General features: G+C 53.0%; 5 protein-coding genes across 7 annotated transcripts; 3 read left to right on the top strand and 2 right to left on the bottom strand.

Moving 5' to 3' along the window:
• The first annotated feature begins 2030 nt into the window (after positions 1–2030).
• On the top strand, positions 2031–10152 carry H310_04943. Of its 2 annotated transcripts, XM_008869501.1 has the most exons (21): positions 2031–2444; positions 2513–2544; positions 2597–2823; positions 2884–3085; positions 3146–4032; positions 4097–4613; positions 4704–4925; positions 4978–5381; positions 5427–5547; positions 5602–5784; positions 5831–5938; positions 5988–6285; positions 6344–6630; positions 6689–7636; positions 7696–7895; positions 7943–8063; positions 8117–8209; positions 8278–9320; positions 9431–9611; positions 9658–9915; positions 9996–10124. In XM_008869501.1, exons 1-21 carry the CDS (start codon positions 2063–2065, stop codon positions 10122–10124), a joined length of 6843 nt encoding a protein of 2280 aa, XP_008867723.1. In that variant the 5' UTR covers positions 2031–2062. The 2 variants fall into 2 exon arrangements, with proteins under 2 accessions (XP_008867723.1, XP_008867722.1); XM_008869500.1 differs by having other exon boundaries at positions 2597–3085; positions 9996–10152.
• On the bottom strand, positions 10127–12091 carry H310_04942 (hypothetical protein). Its single transcript, XM_008869499.1, has 5 exons — positions 11695–12091; positions 11561–11632; positions 11379–11501; positions 10716–11332; positions 10127–10661 (listed from the first exon to the last, which is right to left on the bottom strand). The coding sequence occupies exons 1-5, from the start codon at positions 11828–11830 to the stop codon at positions 10263–10265; spliced, it is 1347 nt and encodes a 448-aa protein (XP_008867721.1). The 5' UTR covers positions 11831–12091; the 3' UTR covers positions 10127–10262.
• Positions 12092–12815: 724 nt separating this feature from the next.
• On the top strand, positions 12816–13975 carry H310_04941 (the record flags this gene model as incomplete). Of its 2 annotated transcripts, XM_008869497.1 has the most annotated exons (6): positions 12816–13018; positions 13087–13216; positions 13269–13329; positions 13412–13474; positions 13537–13601; positions 13699–13975. In XM_008869497.1, the coding sequence occupies 6 exons, from the start codon at positions 12816–12818 to the stop codon at positions 13816–13818; spliced, it is 642 nt and encodes a 213-aa protein (XP_008867719.1). In that variant the 3' UTR covers positions 13819–13975. The 2 variants fall into 2 exon arrangements, with proteins under 2 accessions (XP_008867719.1, XP_008867720.1); XM_008869498.1 differs by having other exon boundaries at positions 13269–13474.
• Positions 13846–15424, bottom strand: H310_04940 (hypothetical protein). Its single transcript, XM_008869496.1, has 2 exons — positions 14291–15424; positions 13846–14238 (listed from the first exon to the last, which is right to left on the bottom strand). Exons 1-2 carry the CDS (start codon positions 15389–15391, stop codon positions 14032–14034), a joined length of 1308 nt encoding a protein of 435 aa, XP_008867718.1. The 5' UTR covers positions 15392–15424; the 3' UTR covers positions 13846–14031.
• Positions 15425–15483: 59 nt separating this feature from the next.
• Positions 15484–16335, top strand: H310_04939 (hypothetical protein; the record flags this gene model as incomplete). The annotated part of the gene is made up of 7 exons (XM_008869495.1): positions 15484–15604; positions 15645–15737; positions 15784–15850; positions 15906–15941; positions 15986–16084; positions 16135–16209; positions 16265–16335. Exons 1-7 carry the CDS (start codon positions 15503–15505, stop codon positions 16333–16335), a joined length of 543 nt encoding a protein of 180 aa, XP_008867717.1. The 5' UTR covers positions 15484–15502.
• Positions 16336–17515: the final 1180 nt, after the last annotated feature.

The raw sequence follows: 17515 nt of genomic DNA, 5'->3' as shown, positions 1-17515 counted from the left end.
ATGGTGAAGCGACAACGAGACGGAGACGGACGGCTTCCTCCAAACCAAAATGGAATGGGGTTTACCGGTGACACAGTCTGCGCGAACAATGCCGGTGGGCACAACCTCGACGATGAGTCCATGAAGGCAATGTGCCAGTACAAGGAATTTGTTGGAAAGAGATTCAAACTGCTCCCTTCGAGTAGTGCTTGCACGGCGGGACAGCAACTCAACGATCTGGTCGAAATTGAAGACATTGGATCAGCCATTGATCTATTGAATGAGATCCGCCGAACGAAAAAAAAAGATTTGGCGAGTTGGGTCGAGTATTCATCCCACAGCCTGAACGCATTGGTGACAACGCTTCTTCACACGAGCCACTTCCCGATTCAGTTGTGCATGTTTACGTCTCTGAGTCACGTACTCTGCGCATTATCGAGTCGTCAAGAGCTTCACAAAGTGCTTGACATGTTGCCGCCAAGTTTGCTGGAGGTTTTACCCATCTCGAGTCATCAAGAAATGTCGGTAAACCAAGTCCATCTTTCTACTTGTCAACGTCACAATTACAACGCAGGGCGACGCAATTCACGTTCGCCGTCGTTTAAACAAGCTGAATCGTTTCTTGGGGAATATATCTTCGTTTCGCATCACTAAATGTTGGGTTCAAGAACAAGACGGCAGCGCTGTGAGCAATTTTCTATATTCCTCAGAGACGATGATTGCCTGTGTCACTCGTAGCAACGTGTGAATACCGATGGTTGGGTGAATTTGGGCGGTCATGAAATATCAATTTGCAGAGATGCCGAAACTTTCGACGTGATTTGCGTTCCCATGAACGACATATGCGATATTCGGTTCAACTCTGAACAATGCTTCGGGAGGTTGTACTTCCAGCAGGGTGCCATCCTCTCCGTTGGTTTGATGCTAGATCCCTCGGTACTGTTCCTTCTTTGTTACTATAATCACACGCTGGATACGTTGACCAGAACTATGCCTCATTTCGCAAGCAAATTCAATCTTCCTTCCTCGAGGCAATCCGTGACAAGAATATAGACGAGGTACTCGGAAGATGCATTGTACTTACCCACTCGATATTTTTGTTAGCTTTCTTCGACGTTACCAATATGGCACTCGCGTGCACGTATGCACGTCGACCCTGACGTTGACACGATGGATCGACAATTTCATGACGATTCAGATAACTTCGGTGTTGATGTCCACGATCAGGACCATGAGCCATCATCGCGCATCGAAATGGATTCATGTGAAACAAGTTCTTATTGTCCCTCATCGGTTGATTTGTACATCACAACACTTCCACTGTTCTTTGACGACTTGAGCCGTCAAGTTGACAACATCAGGGGCTTGAGCAAAAAGTTTGAATCGACACACCAAGAGTTCGAAGACAGCTTCCGAATCAATTCTTCAAGACTAACTGACCTCATCTCAAATGCTGGCATGAAGCAAGTCGAGCGAGGACAGTTTCTGGGCGATGCGGAGTATCAACTCAAGTGCACGGCTCATGAACTTCGTTTGACCGAGCATATCGTTCTGCCGCAGTTGCATGCAAAATTGGTCAACCAAGCGACAGATATGGCTCAAGCTTTCGTGATGGCAAAAGAAACAACGCTATCAAGCTTTCAAGAACTCAAGTTCGACATGGACAAAGAGATGCCATCCAACGAGTGGATCACATGTACCTCCATCGTGACGACTATGGCGATAGCTTGCCCTTGTGTTCTGTTCGGCGCGCTCTCCATGGCTGCCTTTGGATACACTTAGATCTGTTCGTCTCGACGAATTCTCACGAGTGAACGAAGGTCTTTGGCCAAAGCGGTGGGCAGAGAAGTGAACGACTTGCAGTAGGGAATGGTCGCGACATGATATTGGCATTCGACATTTTTTATTTATCTACCGGTAAATATGAATGGGCGTTCAAGGTTCATTAAATTCTTTGTTTTCCGATATCTTGGGAAATATTACTCCGAGGAATTCTAAATAACCCCGTATAAATGAATTTCATATATAAAGTATCCACATTTCGAAAGGGCATTCAATCCTTTCGGAATCCACCGGCGCGGGAATGGGCAACGTAATTGGGATCAGTCCCAGCGACAACCAGGAAGCGCACCGAGCGTCGTTGATCGATGAAATCGTACCCTTCGACAACCTGAGCATCCACGAGGTCGAAATCTTCTGGAGAAACTTCTATGATCATGCATCCGGGTTTGCCATGTCCAAGCACGAGTTCACGACCATGTGCATCAATGTCGCGTGCCAGCTGAACAAATCGCCCAACCAGATGGCTCACGACGCGGGCGTTCTGTTTGACGTGCTAACGAAGGAATCGGACGCCAAGCTTCTCGACGCACTCGAGTTTCTCGCGAGCATTGTTTTCATCTGCACGGCGCCGCTTGACGACAAAATCGATCTCGTGTATGACAGCTGGGACATGTCCGAAGACAGTACGTGCCCATGCTTGACATCACATTGCGATCTTCTTCACACTTTTGCGTGTATTGCATCCACCTAGATGGCTTGCAAATTGACGAAGTTGTCATATCGGTACGATTGTCTCAAGCTCCACCGAACAAGATGGTCTCACTGAGTCTGGTAGCTCAAGTCTACGCTACTCGGGTTGGCGAAGATCATAGTGATCGAGGATAAACCCAAGACGACGGACACGCTGGACGACGACCCGATCCGGCGACTGGCCGAGATGGCGTTCCGCGACATGCTGAAAGTGTCTCCATCGACTCCCATCCGCAGCGAAGATACGATCTCGTGTGACGTGTTTCACGCATACTGTTTGTCCAATCCGGACGTGAAAGAACTCTTTGTGTGGTTTGACGCCGTCGAGCAAGACGTGCTCAACGGACTTGACCCGTTCGACATTCCCGATAGGTCGCTCAAACATGTCCTACAGATGGACCCAGACGCTGTCATCGAGAAGGATCTCGTGCGGGCGGCAGATCCCGGTGACGAATTCATGGCCGTCAAGCCATGGGAAGGTGCAATTGTCGCTCCGTCCAAAGTCACGCCTCTTGACCCCAGTGCCCCCGTGCTGAGTCTGTCATTGCATTGGATCTACGGCTACAACGCCCAAGTAACAACCCCACGGAAATATCGACAGTTGAGTTGACATGACGATGCATGCATCTATTAGGATACCTACGCCCGCAACAATGTTCGGTACACGAAGGGGGGGGAGATTGTGTACACAGCAGCAAGTGTCGGAGTTGTGCTGAACGCCAAGGCGAACACCCAGCGCCATCTCTTGGCCCACACCGACGATGTCTTGAGCATCGCGCTCCATCCATCGAAAGGACTCGCCGCCACCGGCGAGACGGGCAAAACGCCCAAGCTGATTGTATGGGACGTGACAACTGTCAAGCCTCTCGTAACTCTGAGGGGGTACCACTCGCGCGGCATCATCCAGCTTGCATTTTCCACAATTGGCAACGAGCTGGCGACGCTGGGTGCCGACGACGATCACAGCGTCGGCGTGTACACAACTCGGGATATGTGGCACACGGCGGAGTTGACGTGGTTTGCCAAAGGCAACAAGGCAATTCCGCTCCATGTGTTGTGGCATCCCACGGACGCCATGCAATTTTGCTGTCTCGGCGTCAAGTTCATTGAATTTTGGGACAAGCAAAAGTGTACCAAAGGCATTTTTGGAAAGAAAGGCAAACTCCAGCCTCTGCTGTGCGCCGCGTGGGTGCCACTGGGCACAGTCATGACACTTGTCGTGGGCACCAGCGACGGCGCGTTGTACTTGTTTCAGCGCCCCGAGCTTCGGTCGACCATCGAAAACGCGCACACCGCAAGTGTCCAAACCATGTACGTCCTAGACAAGACACTTGTCACCGGTGGAAAGGACGGCCAAATCAAGCTGTGGGTTGCCGAAAAATCGAGTCTGACGTGCCTCACGACCTTTGACTGCAATTCCTTGCTTGGCACTGCTGGAGTAGTGCTGCAAAGCTTATGCCTCTCACCGGACGGCTCGACCATCTTGCTTGGCACTCAAACATCTGAAATCTACGAGCTCAGGTAAGAGGTCGCACATGCACGGCAACCCGTTTCGGCAATTCTTGAATGCTTTTGAAATGTGTAGCGTCAAGGAGAAATCCATGTCGATGGCGCTCATGTGTGGCCACTCGGTTGACGAGCTGTGGGGACTGGCCACCCACCCAACGAAACAAGAAGCAGTGACGGTGGGAGACGACAAGTGGCTGCGCGTGTGGGACTTGACTACGACGAGAGTTTTGCGAAGCGTCAAACTCGAGTGCATGGCCCGCGCCGTTGCGTACTCGCCCGATGGAAAGCTCATCGCAGTGGGTCTTGGTGGTCAAGTGCCTGGCAAAGACAAAGCGAATAAACATCCAAAATGCGGGGGCGTAGTCGTGCTGGTCGCGTCGGATCTTTCCAAGGCGTTTGAGCGAAACGATACGAAGAAATGGATCGCTGATGTAAAGTTCAGTCCAAACGGTAGCACGCTCGCCATCGCTAGCCACGACTCGAGTGTGGTGCTGTACGACATGACCAAGCAGTGCGCGAAGAAGCACGCGTTCAAAAAGCACAGCAGTTTCGTGTCGCATTTGGACTTTTCCGCCGATGGATCGTACCTACAGGTGCGTGAATTAGGAAAGTTCACGCAACAACTAGCTGTGACTCGTGCGTGCGCTCATGACCGTGGTTTCACCAGTCTTGTGCCTTTCTAGAGCATTTCTGGCGCTTATGAGTTGTTATATTGCGATGTTAAGACTGGCAAACAAGTCACGAGCGCGTCGGCGTTCAAAGATGAACAGTGGGCGACGTGGACGTGCATCTTGGGTTGGCCAGTCCAGGGCATTTGGCAACCCGAAAGCGACGGGTCCGATATCAATGCAGTCGATCGATCGCACTCGGGATCGTTGTTGGCTACGGCGGATGATTTTGGCAAGGTTTGTTTACTTCTGTGGTCGAGCAGCATAGTGCTTGAACGAATCCCGATAGGTCAAGGTGTTTCGGTACCCGTGTGTGAAGAAATACGCAGGATTTCTCGACTTCCTCGGCCACTCGTCGCACGTGACAAACATTCGATGGTCGGCCGCCGATCAGTTTTTGCTGTCCACGGGAGGCCAAGATCGCTGTTTATTTCAGTGGAAACACGACATTGCTGTAAAGCAACCGGTGGCAGCGACCGTCCACAAGTCGTTCCCAAGTAATCAAGCCACGCATGACAGCCATGATTCGACCACCACTGCTTTGGACAACTCGGACGTTGAATTTGAAGTAAGTGGCGACGAATTCATGGCTGTCAAGCCGTGGATCGGTGCCATCATCCCTCCATCTGTCTTGCCCATGGTCGACAATACGAAGCCTCCACCTACAACGTTGACGCTGCAACACGTTCACGGGTAAATCCCGTTCGTAATCGCTCTTGCCTTCACGACGGCCCACAGGTATCAAGGGCAGACAGCTCTCAACAATGTTCGATATATGGAAGCAAATCGAATCGTGTACCATACTGCGGCACTTGGCGTTGTGTTCGACTCGAGTAGCAGCTCCCAGCAGTTCTTTCAAGTAAAAACGGCGACTCATGTTGTACCTGGCGCTATATGGAGTCGTGTGATATAGGAACACGACGATGATATTGTGGGGCTGGCACTGCACCCGAATCGCAAGACGGTCGCGACGGGCCAAATGGGCAAAGTACCAAAAATCCACGTGTGGGAGCTCGGGTCCCGAGGCAAATATGTGAGTTTGGCATGCTTGCAAGGGTTCCACAAGCGCGCCGTGCCGGTTTTAAGCTTCTCAACGGTGCCTGAGCAATTTAGTTCAATGGTTTTTGATGTTTCGAGGGTAGGACGGGACGACGTTGGCGTCCATGGGGAACGATGATGACCACAGCATCGCCATTTACAAGTGGAAGGAAGGACTGCTCACGGCATCGTCGAAAGGCGTTCGGAATACTGTACAACAACCCTCGTCGACTTGCATGATGCTTCTGACTTGGACCTTAGTTGATGCACTTGATGCACGTGCCCTCCACGAACGAATGGGTGTGTCTGGGAGACAAATTGATCACGTTTTGGTCGGAACAAGGGCGAAACCTGAATGCGAAGAAAGCAGTGCTGGGCAAGACCACCACCCCGCAGATGTTTTACTGCGCTGTGGCCATTCCAAGCGCTGCTACCAGCAAAGCGTTGTCCAAACTCGTTGTTGGCGCGCATGATGGATCGCTACTTGTCCTGGACGATAAGTGCGTATCCAAGGTGCTGAAGGCGCACACGGGTCCAGCCTATGCCGTCTTTGCATCTCGTACGAACGTCTGCGAAGAGGCATATGAACGGTTGGTTGAGGTCGATTCATTACGTAGCCACCAAGGCCGAGTGGATTAGCGGAGGCAAGGATGGCAAAGTAATCGTGTGGGACATCAATCTCAGCGCGCTGCACAGTTTTGACATCGCCGGACCGTTGACAAAACTGTTCAACATGTCTCCAGAAGTGTCGTCGAAGTTGCCGTCGGTGTTTGCTGTCCGCAGCGTGTGTTTTAACTCTGACCACACACGCATCCTCCTCGGAACGAGTGGCAGTGACGTCGTGCAGTTTGACCGGATGGGAACGAAGGCCACTGTTGTCACGCAGGGCCACTCTCAGGACGAGGTACCACAAATTCAACCCCGACATAGAGAACTCCTTTGTTTCATGCAGTATCTGATAGCTCTGGGGACTGGCTGTCCATCCAACCAAACCTGAATTCTGCACTGTGGGCGACGACATGACTTTGCGGGTGTGGAGTACCGAGCACCGCCTGCAACTCCGCATGAAAGCCTTGGATTGCGTCGCTCGCGCGTGCGCGTATTCCAATGGCGGCGCGCCGTTCTGCATTGCCGTGGGGTATGGTGGCCGCATAGGCAGCGGCAAGAAGAAGCACCAGAAAGAGGGTGGGCTCGTGGTATTTCGAGACGCAGACACGTTTGACGTTCTGTATGAGGACAAGCCGTCCAAGGAGTGGATTTCGGAGATCAAATTTTCCCCGGACAACTCGATTTTGGCGGTCGGGAGCCACGACAATGCAATCTACTTGTACGCGGTCGTTGCCAACGCGAAATTTACAAAAATGAAGAAAATGTTTCGCGGCCACAACAGCTACATCACGCACTTGGACTTTTCTAGCGACAGCAAGTACATCCAGAGCAATTGCGGGGCGTACGAGCTCCTGTTTTCCGACGCCACAACGGGCAAGCAAGTCACGTCCGCCCGTAGCCTGCGCGATGTCAAGTGGGACTCGTGGACATGTGCGTTGGGGTGGCCCGTGCAAGGCATTTGGCCAACCTGTGCCGACGGCACGGACATTAACGCTGTCGATCGGTCGCATTCGTGTGACCTTGTGGCGACAGGCGACGACTTTGGCCACGTCAAGTTGTTTCGGTTCCCTGCAGTCGCCAAGCACAGTGTGTCCTACTCGTACTCTGGTCACTCGTCCCATGTGACGAACGTTCGGTGGCTCGGAAGCGATACGCATGTGATTTCGACGGGCGGGCTCGATCGAACCATCATGCAGTGGAAACACGAACGAGTGGATGCCGCAGGTAACGATGACAGCGACATCAAGTCACCGCTGTCTCCGTTCAAGACGACCACGACCAAAGCCGACGAAAACGACGATGTAGGAGTTGTCCAGACCTCGGTGCGTCACCAGCATTGTGTTGACTAATTGAAATCCAGGACGACAACGACTCCAATGAAACATCTCTCACCGGAGCACGAGGCAACGTGGGGTCGCAAAACGACAACGCGCCGTTGTTTGATGCGGATGCGGGCGATGAGTTTATGGCTGTGAAGCCTTGGATCGGCGCAATCACGGCACCGAGCAATCCACCAAAGGAAAATCCACGAGAGCCAGAGGTCACGATGCATCTCGACTGGTATGTTGGCAGTCATGCCTTGGAGCGATCGACCGCGTCCTCGATAGGGTGTTTGGATACCAGACCGAGCTGTCACGCAACAATTTGAGGTACAACGCCAATGGTCAGATCGTGTACCATGCCGCGGCCGTCGGGATCATGTACGACCGAGACACCAACACCCAAAAAGTACGCGACTTTGGATCGATGCAGTTCGCAGCTGACATGCCGTCATGGAGTAGCACCACTTAGGACACACCGACGACATCTTGTGCATGGCCATGTCTCCATCAGGACGATTTGTGGCGACGGGGGAGCGCGGCAAAAAGCCCACGGTGAGTTGTACTCGCTGCACGACTTCTCTTGTTGAAGAGAATTCGTCGTCATGGTGGTTGGTGGGCAGATTCGTGTGTGGGATGCCAAGTCGGGCGCGACCTTGAGTGTCCTGGCAGGGTTTCATTCGCGAGGGGTCGTGAGCGTCACATTCAGCCACGACGAAAAGACGATTGCCAGCGTTGGCGAAGATGACGACCACAGCTTGGCGATTTGGGAAGACAAGGGCGGCGCGTGGAGCAAAGGCCAGCTCGTGACAACGGCAAAAGGCGACAAGAACGTCAATTTGTTTGCGATTGCGCTGCCTCGGCTGATCGTGACGGGCGGTGTCAAGCACATTTTATTTTGGACTCTGCAGGGGAAAACAGTGTCGCATGCCAAGGGCCAATTCGGCAAACTTGCGACGCAGCAGCCGCTCTTGTGCGCGTGCAGCTTTTTTGACAACACGACTCTGACAGGGGCCGAGAATGGCGACTTGTACCACTGGACGGGCAACACCGTCACCAAGAGCGTGAAAGCACACGATGGCGCGCTCTCTGCGTTGTATTCTGTCGTGGCGGACAAGGCGTACATGGTCGTATCTGGCGGAAAGGATGGCAAGGTGTGCGTGTGGAACCAGTCCCTCCAGCAAACGAGTTCGTTTTCCATGGATGCGACCGTCACGTTGAGCAGTGTTCGGGCGAAAACGATCAAGAGCGTTGCGTTCGACTTGTCGTTGAAAAAGATCTTGGTCGGCACGCTCAGTAGCGATGCCTTCGAGGTCGACATTGCGACGGGCCAGCTGGCCAAGACGATTGCGAGCGGGCATTTTACCGGGGAAACGTGGGGCTTGGCTGTGCACCCATTGGACCCGACGCAGTTCCTCACAGTGGGCGACGACAAAATCGCTCGGCTATACGACCGCCAGACAAAGACGTCCGTTGTCCTGATGGAGTTGAATGACATGGCGCGGGCAGTTGCGTTTTCACCGGACGGAACGATGCTCGCGATTGGGTATGGCGGAGACATGGGGCGGGGCAAGAAGAAAGGAGGAATGGCTGGCGCCATCGGGTTCTACGAGCACCCTTCGACGACCATCGTGTTTGAAGACCACCCATCCAAAGCTCCCATAAGGTTGGTGGTAGCATAGGCGTTTGCATGGCTGTTGGGGCTGTCAATGGCGTGCATTGTCATTGGATTTAGACTTGGATTGACATGTTCTAATGCCGCCATTTGCTTTACAGCGACGTCAAATTCAATGCGTCGGGGACGATGGCGGCGTTTGGATCCCATGACACCAAGATTTACTTGTACTCGATCGACTCGTCTACGCCGCCCGGCGTTGTCCAAAAGCACAAAGTGTTTGACGCGCATAAGAGTTCGATCACGCACTTGGACTTTTCAAGAGACGGCAAGTACTTGCAGGTGCTTCCCCTTCACTTTTGCCATTCGTTCCTTATACGCACAACAGTCGAATTGCGGTGGATACGAACTGCTCTTTTGCGACACGGCCACCGCGAAACAAATGAAATCGGCACGCGCACTCAGAGATGTCGTGTGGGACTCGTGGACGTGCGCGCTGGGATGGCCAGTGCAAGGAATATGGCCGGAATTCGCGGATGGCACCGACATCAACTCGGTGTGTGTGTCCAACTCGAGGACGTTTGTGGCCACCGGAGACGACAGCTCCAACGTCAAGGTGTTTCGATATCCCTGCTTGACCAAAGGCGTACGTGCTGCATATCGCGATTTCTGCGCTCGTTTCGTCGTCTCCAGCGTGGAAGACTTCTTCAATGGGCCATTGTGTAGGCAAAATGGATCGTTGGCCAAGGCCACTGCTCCCATGTCACCAATGTTCGATTCACGCGGGACGACAAGTACATTGTGTCGACGGGCGGTAACGACCGCGCCACCATGCTCTGGCGACTTTCCGATTGAATTGAGCCCAAAGGATTTGTTTTCCATGGCTTTACTAGATTAATTTGACTTCCACACACACGCACTTGCACACGTCCTCTCGGATGACCAGTTGTTTCTACAACACCCACGCACTTGTCCCATCTGGGCAACGGCCATTCAAATGCCGTCTTCGCAACTCGTGCTCGAGAACGCACTGGAGGTGCGACTTCGACAGCTCAGGGTGCGCTGAGGAGTGGCCGCGACGAACGGCAGAGGGTACCACTCGTCGTTGGTCGACACACGGACATGCGTGTTGAGCGTGTCGATGGCCGCGTGCAGTTCTGTCGGGATGTACACGTTGCGTAGCTGACGCTGAAGTGTTCGGTTCGTTCGCGAGAACTTTTGAATTGTTTGGATGGCCAGGAGCGTCAGCGTCGACGGCGTGTGGTTTTTGGTAAAGCGAAACACGTCGCTGTTGCGCTCGTCGCCGTTGGACCCGCCAAAGACATACATCGAGTCGCCGGAAACAGCGCTCGTGTGGAAATCTCGAGCGTCGGGGGCATTGCTGTCGTCGTCCTGAACGAACATCGTGTCAGACCAACGGCTGCAACGCGGAGCATGTTATCGTACCAGTTGAACCCACGTCGACGACGCAACGTCAAATTCGCTCAGTTCATTCAATCGCATGCCAGTCTCGTCCCGACCTCCAAATAGGATGAACTTGGGCGATGCAGACGTGTTGTTGTACACGGACACCGTGTGCGCGATGCGGGAGCATGGTAGTGCGCCAGTACACGGCACTGGGCTCCAAGTCGACGTGAGGGTGTCGAATTTGTGCATGTCGATAAAGCCCTTGGGCGGGTCGTACAGCCCACCGCCGATAATGTACATGTCGTTGCCGACAACGACTGCCTGATGCTTGTAGCGAGGGGACGGCTTGGCGCCATGGGTGGTCAGGAGCACCCAAGAGAGCTGCACTTCGTCGAACACGAACAGGTCGTTCACGTACACGTGGCCGGACGTGCCGCCAAAGAGATACAGCTTGTGGTTGATGGACACCATACTTTGGCCGTAACCTGGTGGCGGGTGTGTCCCTGTTGTCGGCACGATGCTCCAGTCGTGGGTATGCAAAGAGTACTGGAGCAGCTTGCCCATGTTGGTCTGGCCCCAGTGTGGGCCGCTGCCACCGAACAAGTACAGCTTAGTCTCGTCCGTGGAGCTGCACCACGCGTGCGACGCTCGGCCATCTGCGCGCGACTGTGAGAAATGGACTTGTCCTGACGGAAGTAGTACCTGGCATGATACCGCCACGATTTTCTAGCTTGGTCCAGTGATGATGGGTCAGGTTGAACGCGTACAAGTCAAAGTGGCAATTCCCTTCGTTGTATCCGCCGAAGACATACATGACACCGCGCACTGCATCATGGCATGAGGAATGAAGCTAACGTAAATATTAGGCAAAGACGACGACGCACCCACGACTGAAGCATGACCGCTCCGAACGGGTGGTTTGGTGCCAGACACTTGAAGCTTCGTCCAGTCTGTTTCTACATGCTCAGCCGTCAGGACTATTTCGTTGCGTGGTTGATGCGAGAGATCGACAGCGTACCTTTTACAGTCTCTTCTGGGTCATCGTCGTCGTCGTCGTGGTGGCCGTAACTTAAGCTAAAACCGAGGCGGCGTGCGAGACTGGACTGTGCCCACCGTGGGCTGTTCTTGATGAGCTTGAGGAGGTCGTCGAACATGGCGTTCCTTTGCGACGGATCAAGTGAGCGAGACCGAGGCGGCAGCACGGTGGACGCCGTCGTTTTCTCTGGTGTTTCGATCAGTTACGATCTCGATCCCCTGCGCTGAAAATAGTTTTGCCCAATCACAATCGACCAAGTAGGTGACCACACCAAGGGGTTTCGCCGGATTTCGCTGCAACAAGATCGACCGCGGCGCCTGCTTGACGTGGCAATGCGGGGCACAAGCGCGATCGTTTCGTAGCCGCACGTGCAGTTCTGCCTTGCTACCACCTGGCGTTTGCATTGTCGCCCGGCATGGCTTGTCCTGTGTCAAGTCAACCTTGAAGTTTAGCTGGAGAACTCTGTCGAGCAATGCCATTGGGCCATTTGCCGTGATACAAACTCCGAGGCACGCCAAGAAATCCCTGCGATCTTCGACTGCCATCGCGACAACGATATGGTGCAGCAACGATTATCCCTTTCTGTTTTGTGGTCGGTCGCGCCCCCGCAACCAGGCACAGATGTTGGCATTGTCTCTTCTTCGGCATTGCTTGGCGATCGGTCTGCCTGAACAGAAGTCGCATGGCAATTGCCTCAGACGCATCACTCCCAAAAAAATCACTCCCAGATCGTTGTTCGTGAGAATTGTACATTTTGTCAGCTCCAATGATCGATCTCCCTCGCGTGATGTACAAGGCCCGGCAGTCCTCTATAGACACCGCCATGCCCACATCCTCGTCCGCGCTGAGAAGTGGCGAGTGTGTACGGCAAGGCGTGAAAAAATAATGGAATTTTACGGTGGACGGTGCAGTGATCACATGCCCCCAGCGCAATGGGTTTGCGGCGAGTTGGCCCAGCTATGGTCACTCATGATGGCGCATTTCACTCCGCAGATCGCACCCTCAACGTAGCGCATCGGCGCAAGAGCTGGTTGGACATTGCGACAAAATCAACGCGCTTTGATTGGTTAAATTCAAAAAAGAATCGAATCGGATTGGTCAATATGGATTATTTTCAAATGAACTCGCTGCACACGGCCGACATCAACCCGGCGACCGGCGCGCCGGTCTTGGATGCCGATGAGCACATCCTTGCCATGTTTCCATCTGTGCGTATGTTTACCAATACGTATGGACCGAGTGACGATGACGATGCATCCCCGTCGATGGAATCGAAAGGCACCGGAAACCTCTTCGTCTCGTCCGCGTAAGTCCCGAACGACAGGTCGGGTTGACATCTGCTGTGTTTGATCGAATGGTTGTCCTCACCTGTAGACGGGTGTTATGGATCTTTGATCAAGACGCCACTGGTGTCGTGGGATATGCATGGGATATGACTTATCTGTCGTTGCACGCGATCTCGCGCGACGTGAGCACATTCCCCGAGGCTTGTCTGTATTGCCAAGTACGCATGACCACAATCATGGATGAGTGTGGTCATGTTGCTGTCCATTTAGCTGGATGTGGAAGACGAGGTCAATGAGATTCGATTTGTACCACAAGACATTGACAAGCACCGTACGACGTCGTTGCAGCGCATGCGCTTTCTCGATGTTCCCATGCCTTGTCAAACTAACACGATGACGACGTTCTTCATTAGTTCAGCCCATGTTTGATGCATTTTCAGCCTCTGCTGCACTCAACCCCGACGATGACGACGACGGTACGACAGCATTCACTCGAGTCTTATTGTCTTGTTTCGCATAACCACAAGGGCATCATTAGATGCCGACGGGCAAGGTGGCGACTGGATTTACAACGAAGATGAAGTCGTGAGTGGGGCTCGTGAGGTACAACGAATCACACGATCTTCGAGGAACCGTGGATGTTGCCCTCTTTATTGCCGGATTGGCTGGTACAGTTGCATGGTGATGTGTGGTGCTATAGGCGAACTTGGCGGCACATTTCGACTCTATCTTGGAGGTCGTGCCTTCGCTGGACGATGGTCACGTTGCCGGGCAGTTTGACGATGCGCCCGATGACGACAGCGGCGACGACCTTCTGTAACACCGAGTGTCCATCCCGACCCCAAGGGCCTCTTCGACGTTTACATCGTCGCACAGACGCATTGCTCAATAAAAGTTTTGCCTCAGAAATAGCACTCGCGCTGGAGCGGACACCCAACGCGCTACATTATGTAAGATGCCCATTCAGTCGTTATCGAAAAGCTGTGGAGTGTAGCTGGACCGTTCGTCTTGTCCTCGGGGGGACGGGCGGCGCTTATACTTTGTGGACCATGTTTTCTTTGTTGATGAGGTGGCAGGTGGTCTCTACGAGGCGCAGCAATTCGGAAATGTCACTCGACCAGTTTGTGAGCAATTCTTCTGGGCTTTGCATCTTGTGAAACGAGACGATTTTGGCCGGACGGTCAATTTTGGCATAGACTGACCCGCTGCTGACCAACGACGAGATGCGCGTTTCCGTCATCTATATTCCCACGTGAGTTGCATGGATGGACCACAAGCGACGCAAAACCTACCTCTTCCGACAGCCCAATAATCTCGGCCAGGTGCGGCAATCGAATGCGCTGGTAGTGTTCCGACACAACGCGGATGTTGTGCTCGGTCGTGCGCGTGTGTACGTCCTGCAGCCACTGCGCGCCCAAGACGGTATGCTGAAAGATCGAACTGCTCTTCTCCAAGTCCCAGCCTGGAATCGGCAACGGGAACGGAATAATTTCCTTGGTCGTAAACAACTTCATCAACGTTGCAAACGCAGGCAAGTCCAAACGAAGTGGCTCCCGAGCAAGGCGGTGCAACATGTCCTGTTGCAAGTTCGAGTGCGGCGAAATGATGGCAAACAGCATCGCATGCTTGAGCGCATCGTGCTTTTCCTCGACCGTGAGCGTCTTGGTGTTAAAGATCGACTGGTAGTGGCGGCACAGCTCCAGCGGATTGTTCTCGTGTGTGTCGTACTCGATCATGAGCTTGTAAAACTTGATTTTCACGGCTTCAAAGTTGTCTTCCTCGAGAACGCGACGAAGAATCTTCTTGCTCAAAATGTACGCGCGCACATAATCCTTCTTCGCTAGCGTCAGACGCACCTGCTCCAAGATGAATTCGGCTTTCTCCAACTTGGTCATCGCGCCGTATGTTTCGACGTGCACTTCCTGAAGAATGTCCGCAGCTTCGCTGATCAACCCGTTCTTTTCCTTGATTTGACTCAACCATTGCGTCAGCTGTGCGCGCTCCTTCTCCAAGAAGATGCGACCGTCCGCCACCGTGCGCAGAGCTTGGATCAGCTGTACTCGCAGTTCTTCGGTGGGGGCGTCGTCGATGAACGCAATAGCAGTCGTCACGATCTTCCCAATTGCTTGACTCTTCTGAGCGCGACGTTTGCACAGAAGCGTTACATGCTCGATGAGCAACGTGAATTGCTTGTGGGTGTGCAAGAGGGTCAACACTTCCACAACCAACGTCGTGAGCGACGCCAAGTCGTTGTGCAGTCGACTCAACTTCTCCAATGCGAGGAGCGCTTCGATTGCGCCAGCGAGGTCACCCGACGCTGCTTGAGCGCGTGCCTTCGGGATCAGGGCCGCCGTTTCTGCGCTGTGATCACTCTTCTTCAGCCCTTCTTCCATGGCACTTGGAGTATTTCTGGCCGCTCTTTAGATATTGTATCCGAGTATGCATTGTCAGAGGGCATTCACCCATGCATCCATTTTTACAGGTTGCCGCGTTGTGACGGCGCCATGGCGCGCGTCCTCATCTTGCCTGGAAACGGATGCACCCCCGTCGAAGACTGCAACTGGTATTCCTGGCTGGCGAAAGAGCTCCGAAAGCGCGGATGCGAGGTAACAGTGTCTTGCGGCCCCATCAGATGATCTGCATTAGGTAGTGTTAACCACTATGCCTGACCCGTACACTGCCCGCGAGTGCATTTGGCTTCCGTTCATACGCGACGTCATGAAGTGTGACCGCAACACTGTAGGTATATCTTCCGATTACCTTGGGTCACAATATCATGGAGTAGGTTGTGGTTGGTCACAGCTCGGGGGCACAAGCTGCAATGCGACTTGCCGAATCGACGGAATTTTGCGGTAAAACCACGTCAACGTGATTTCGCATGTTCGCACTCATGTGAAGTGCATATAGGTTTGCTTCTCGTATCAGCGTGCGTGACGGATCTAGGTACGTTGCGTCCTCTCACACCATTTACTACATTCTTCACGCAGGCGATGCCAATGAGCGGGAATCGGGGTACTACAACCGCCCGTGGCAATATGACAAAATGAAGGCAAATGTACAGTGGATCGTTCAGTTTGGTTCGCCAGGTGAGCTGAATGTCGATGGCAGGAAGACTCCATTGATGGACAATCCATAGATGACCGGTTCATTCCCGCGAACGAGCAAAAGGAAGTGGCGGAAGGAGTGAGCTCTGAATTCCATTTCCTGGCTGGTACGTTCTCGCCATAGAACGCTCTCGGCGCAATGCATGATCACCTTCCCGGTAGGCAAAGACCACTACATGACGGAGGAAGAGGACTTGATCTTGGAGGTGCTCGTCGAGAAGTTGCGGCTCTGAATGACCTCTGAGAGGATTGGAAACGTTTGATTGGATGTAAATATTTATTTCAGCCAATCATACAGAAGTATCTTCAAACGACCCAACGTTGGCGATCCCGCGGCCGAGGATCGTGATCGTGCTCGGCACCAACGTCCCATCGGTGGAGAAGTATTGGCTCGCCCAGGGCCTGCGTCGCAAGAGGGCTTGAGGTGCTCAACCTTGGTTAATGCACGCCATCGTAGTTGAGCTAACAGCAACCGAACTCAGAGTGTTGTGCTCCAGGACATACCAGGCCCATACGTAGCTTGAGAGTCTGCGTGGGGTCCATTCATTCGCGATGTTGTGAAATGCGATGAAAACACAGTAGCAACACATATGTGATGTGCATTTGATTCTACAAACGCTAAGGGGTTGTTGGACACAGCTCTGGAGCTCAAGCGGCTATGAGATTTGAGGTAGAACACCAAACTGCTAGGAGAGATTGGAGTCGTCGACGCGGCTTGTATGAGGCGCTGAATGCTGAGTGTGCGATGCCATTTAAGACTGGTCCTCGTTTCTGCATATGAGACTGACCTCGGTATACCACAATGAAGTGAACGAGAGACGAACATGGTTGGGTAGGCAACACGAACGAGTATCAGAATACTATTGCTGGCCGTGAAATTTTGACCAGATTAAGTCGAACGTGCTGTGGGTAGTTCAATTTGGCTCTTGAGGTAGACAGGTCGGCGTAACCCCTGATGGCTGATGGTTGCAGTCGACCCTTTTGTGCCCTCTGAAAAGCAAAGTCAGATCGCACACTGCCACTAGTTGCCTCGCCCCGGTGACCATAGTTGGTACAATGTACAAATGCCTTGCTTGCGGAATCCGTGCCGTAGGGTATGACCATTTCATGACGCCGCAAATCCCAAATGTGGTGGACGCGATCTTGCAAAGACTAATTGCCACCTAGCGCACATTTGTTGCTACAAACTAGCTTACTCCCCATGAGATAGAATAATGACCTCGAACACGCCAAGTCCAGACCTTACCCTGTGTGGCAGCCGTGCGTTTCCTTTGCGAAGCGAAGTATTGCGAGGGAATGCCGTAGAGAAAGGAAAATCGCATCCAGCCATACCTGGATGCATTGAGGGCGTGCGCTGTTGTATCGCCTTATTGCCATCGAGACACTTGTCTACATGGAAGTGCCCTCGTTCAG

The sequence above is a fragment of the Aphanomyces invadans genome, assembly GCF_000520115.1.
Source record: "Aphanomyces invadans strain NJM9701 unplaced genomic scaffold supercont1.8, whole genome shotgun sequence".
Taxonomy (NCBI): Eukaryota; Oomycota; class Saprolegniomycetes; order Saprolegniales; family Verrucalvaceae; genus Aphanomyces; species Aphanomyces invadans.
The sequence above is the reverse complement of the archived record's forward strand: the minus strand, read 5'-3'. Positions and strand labels throughout refer to the sequence as shown.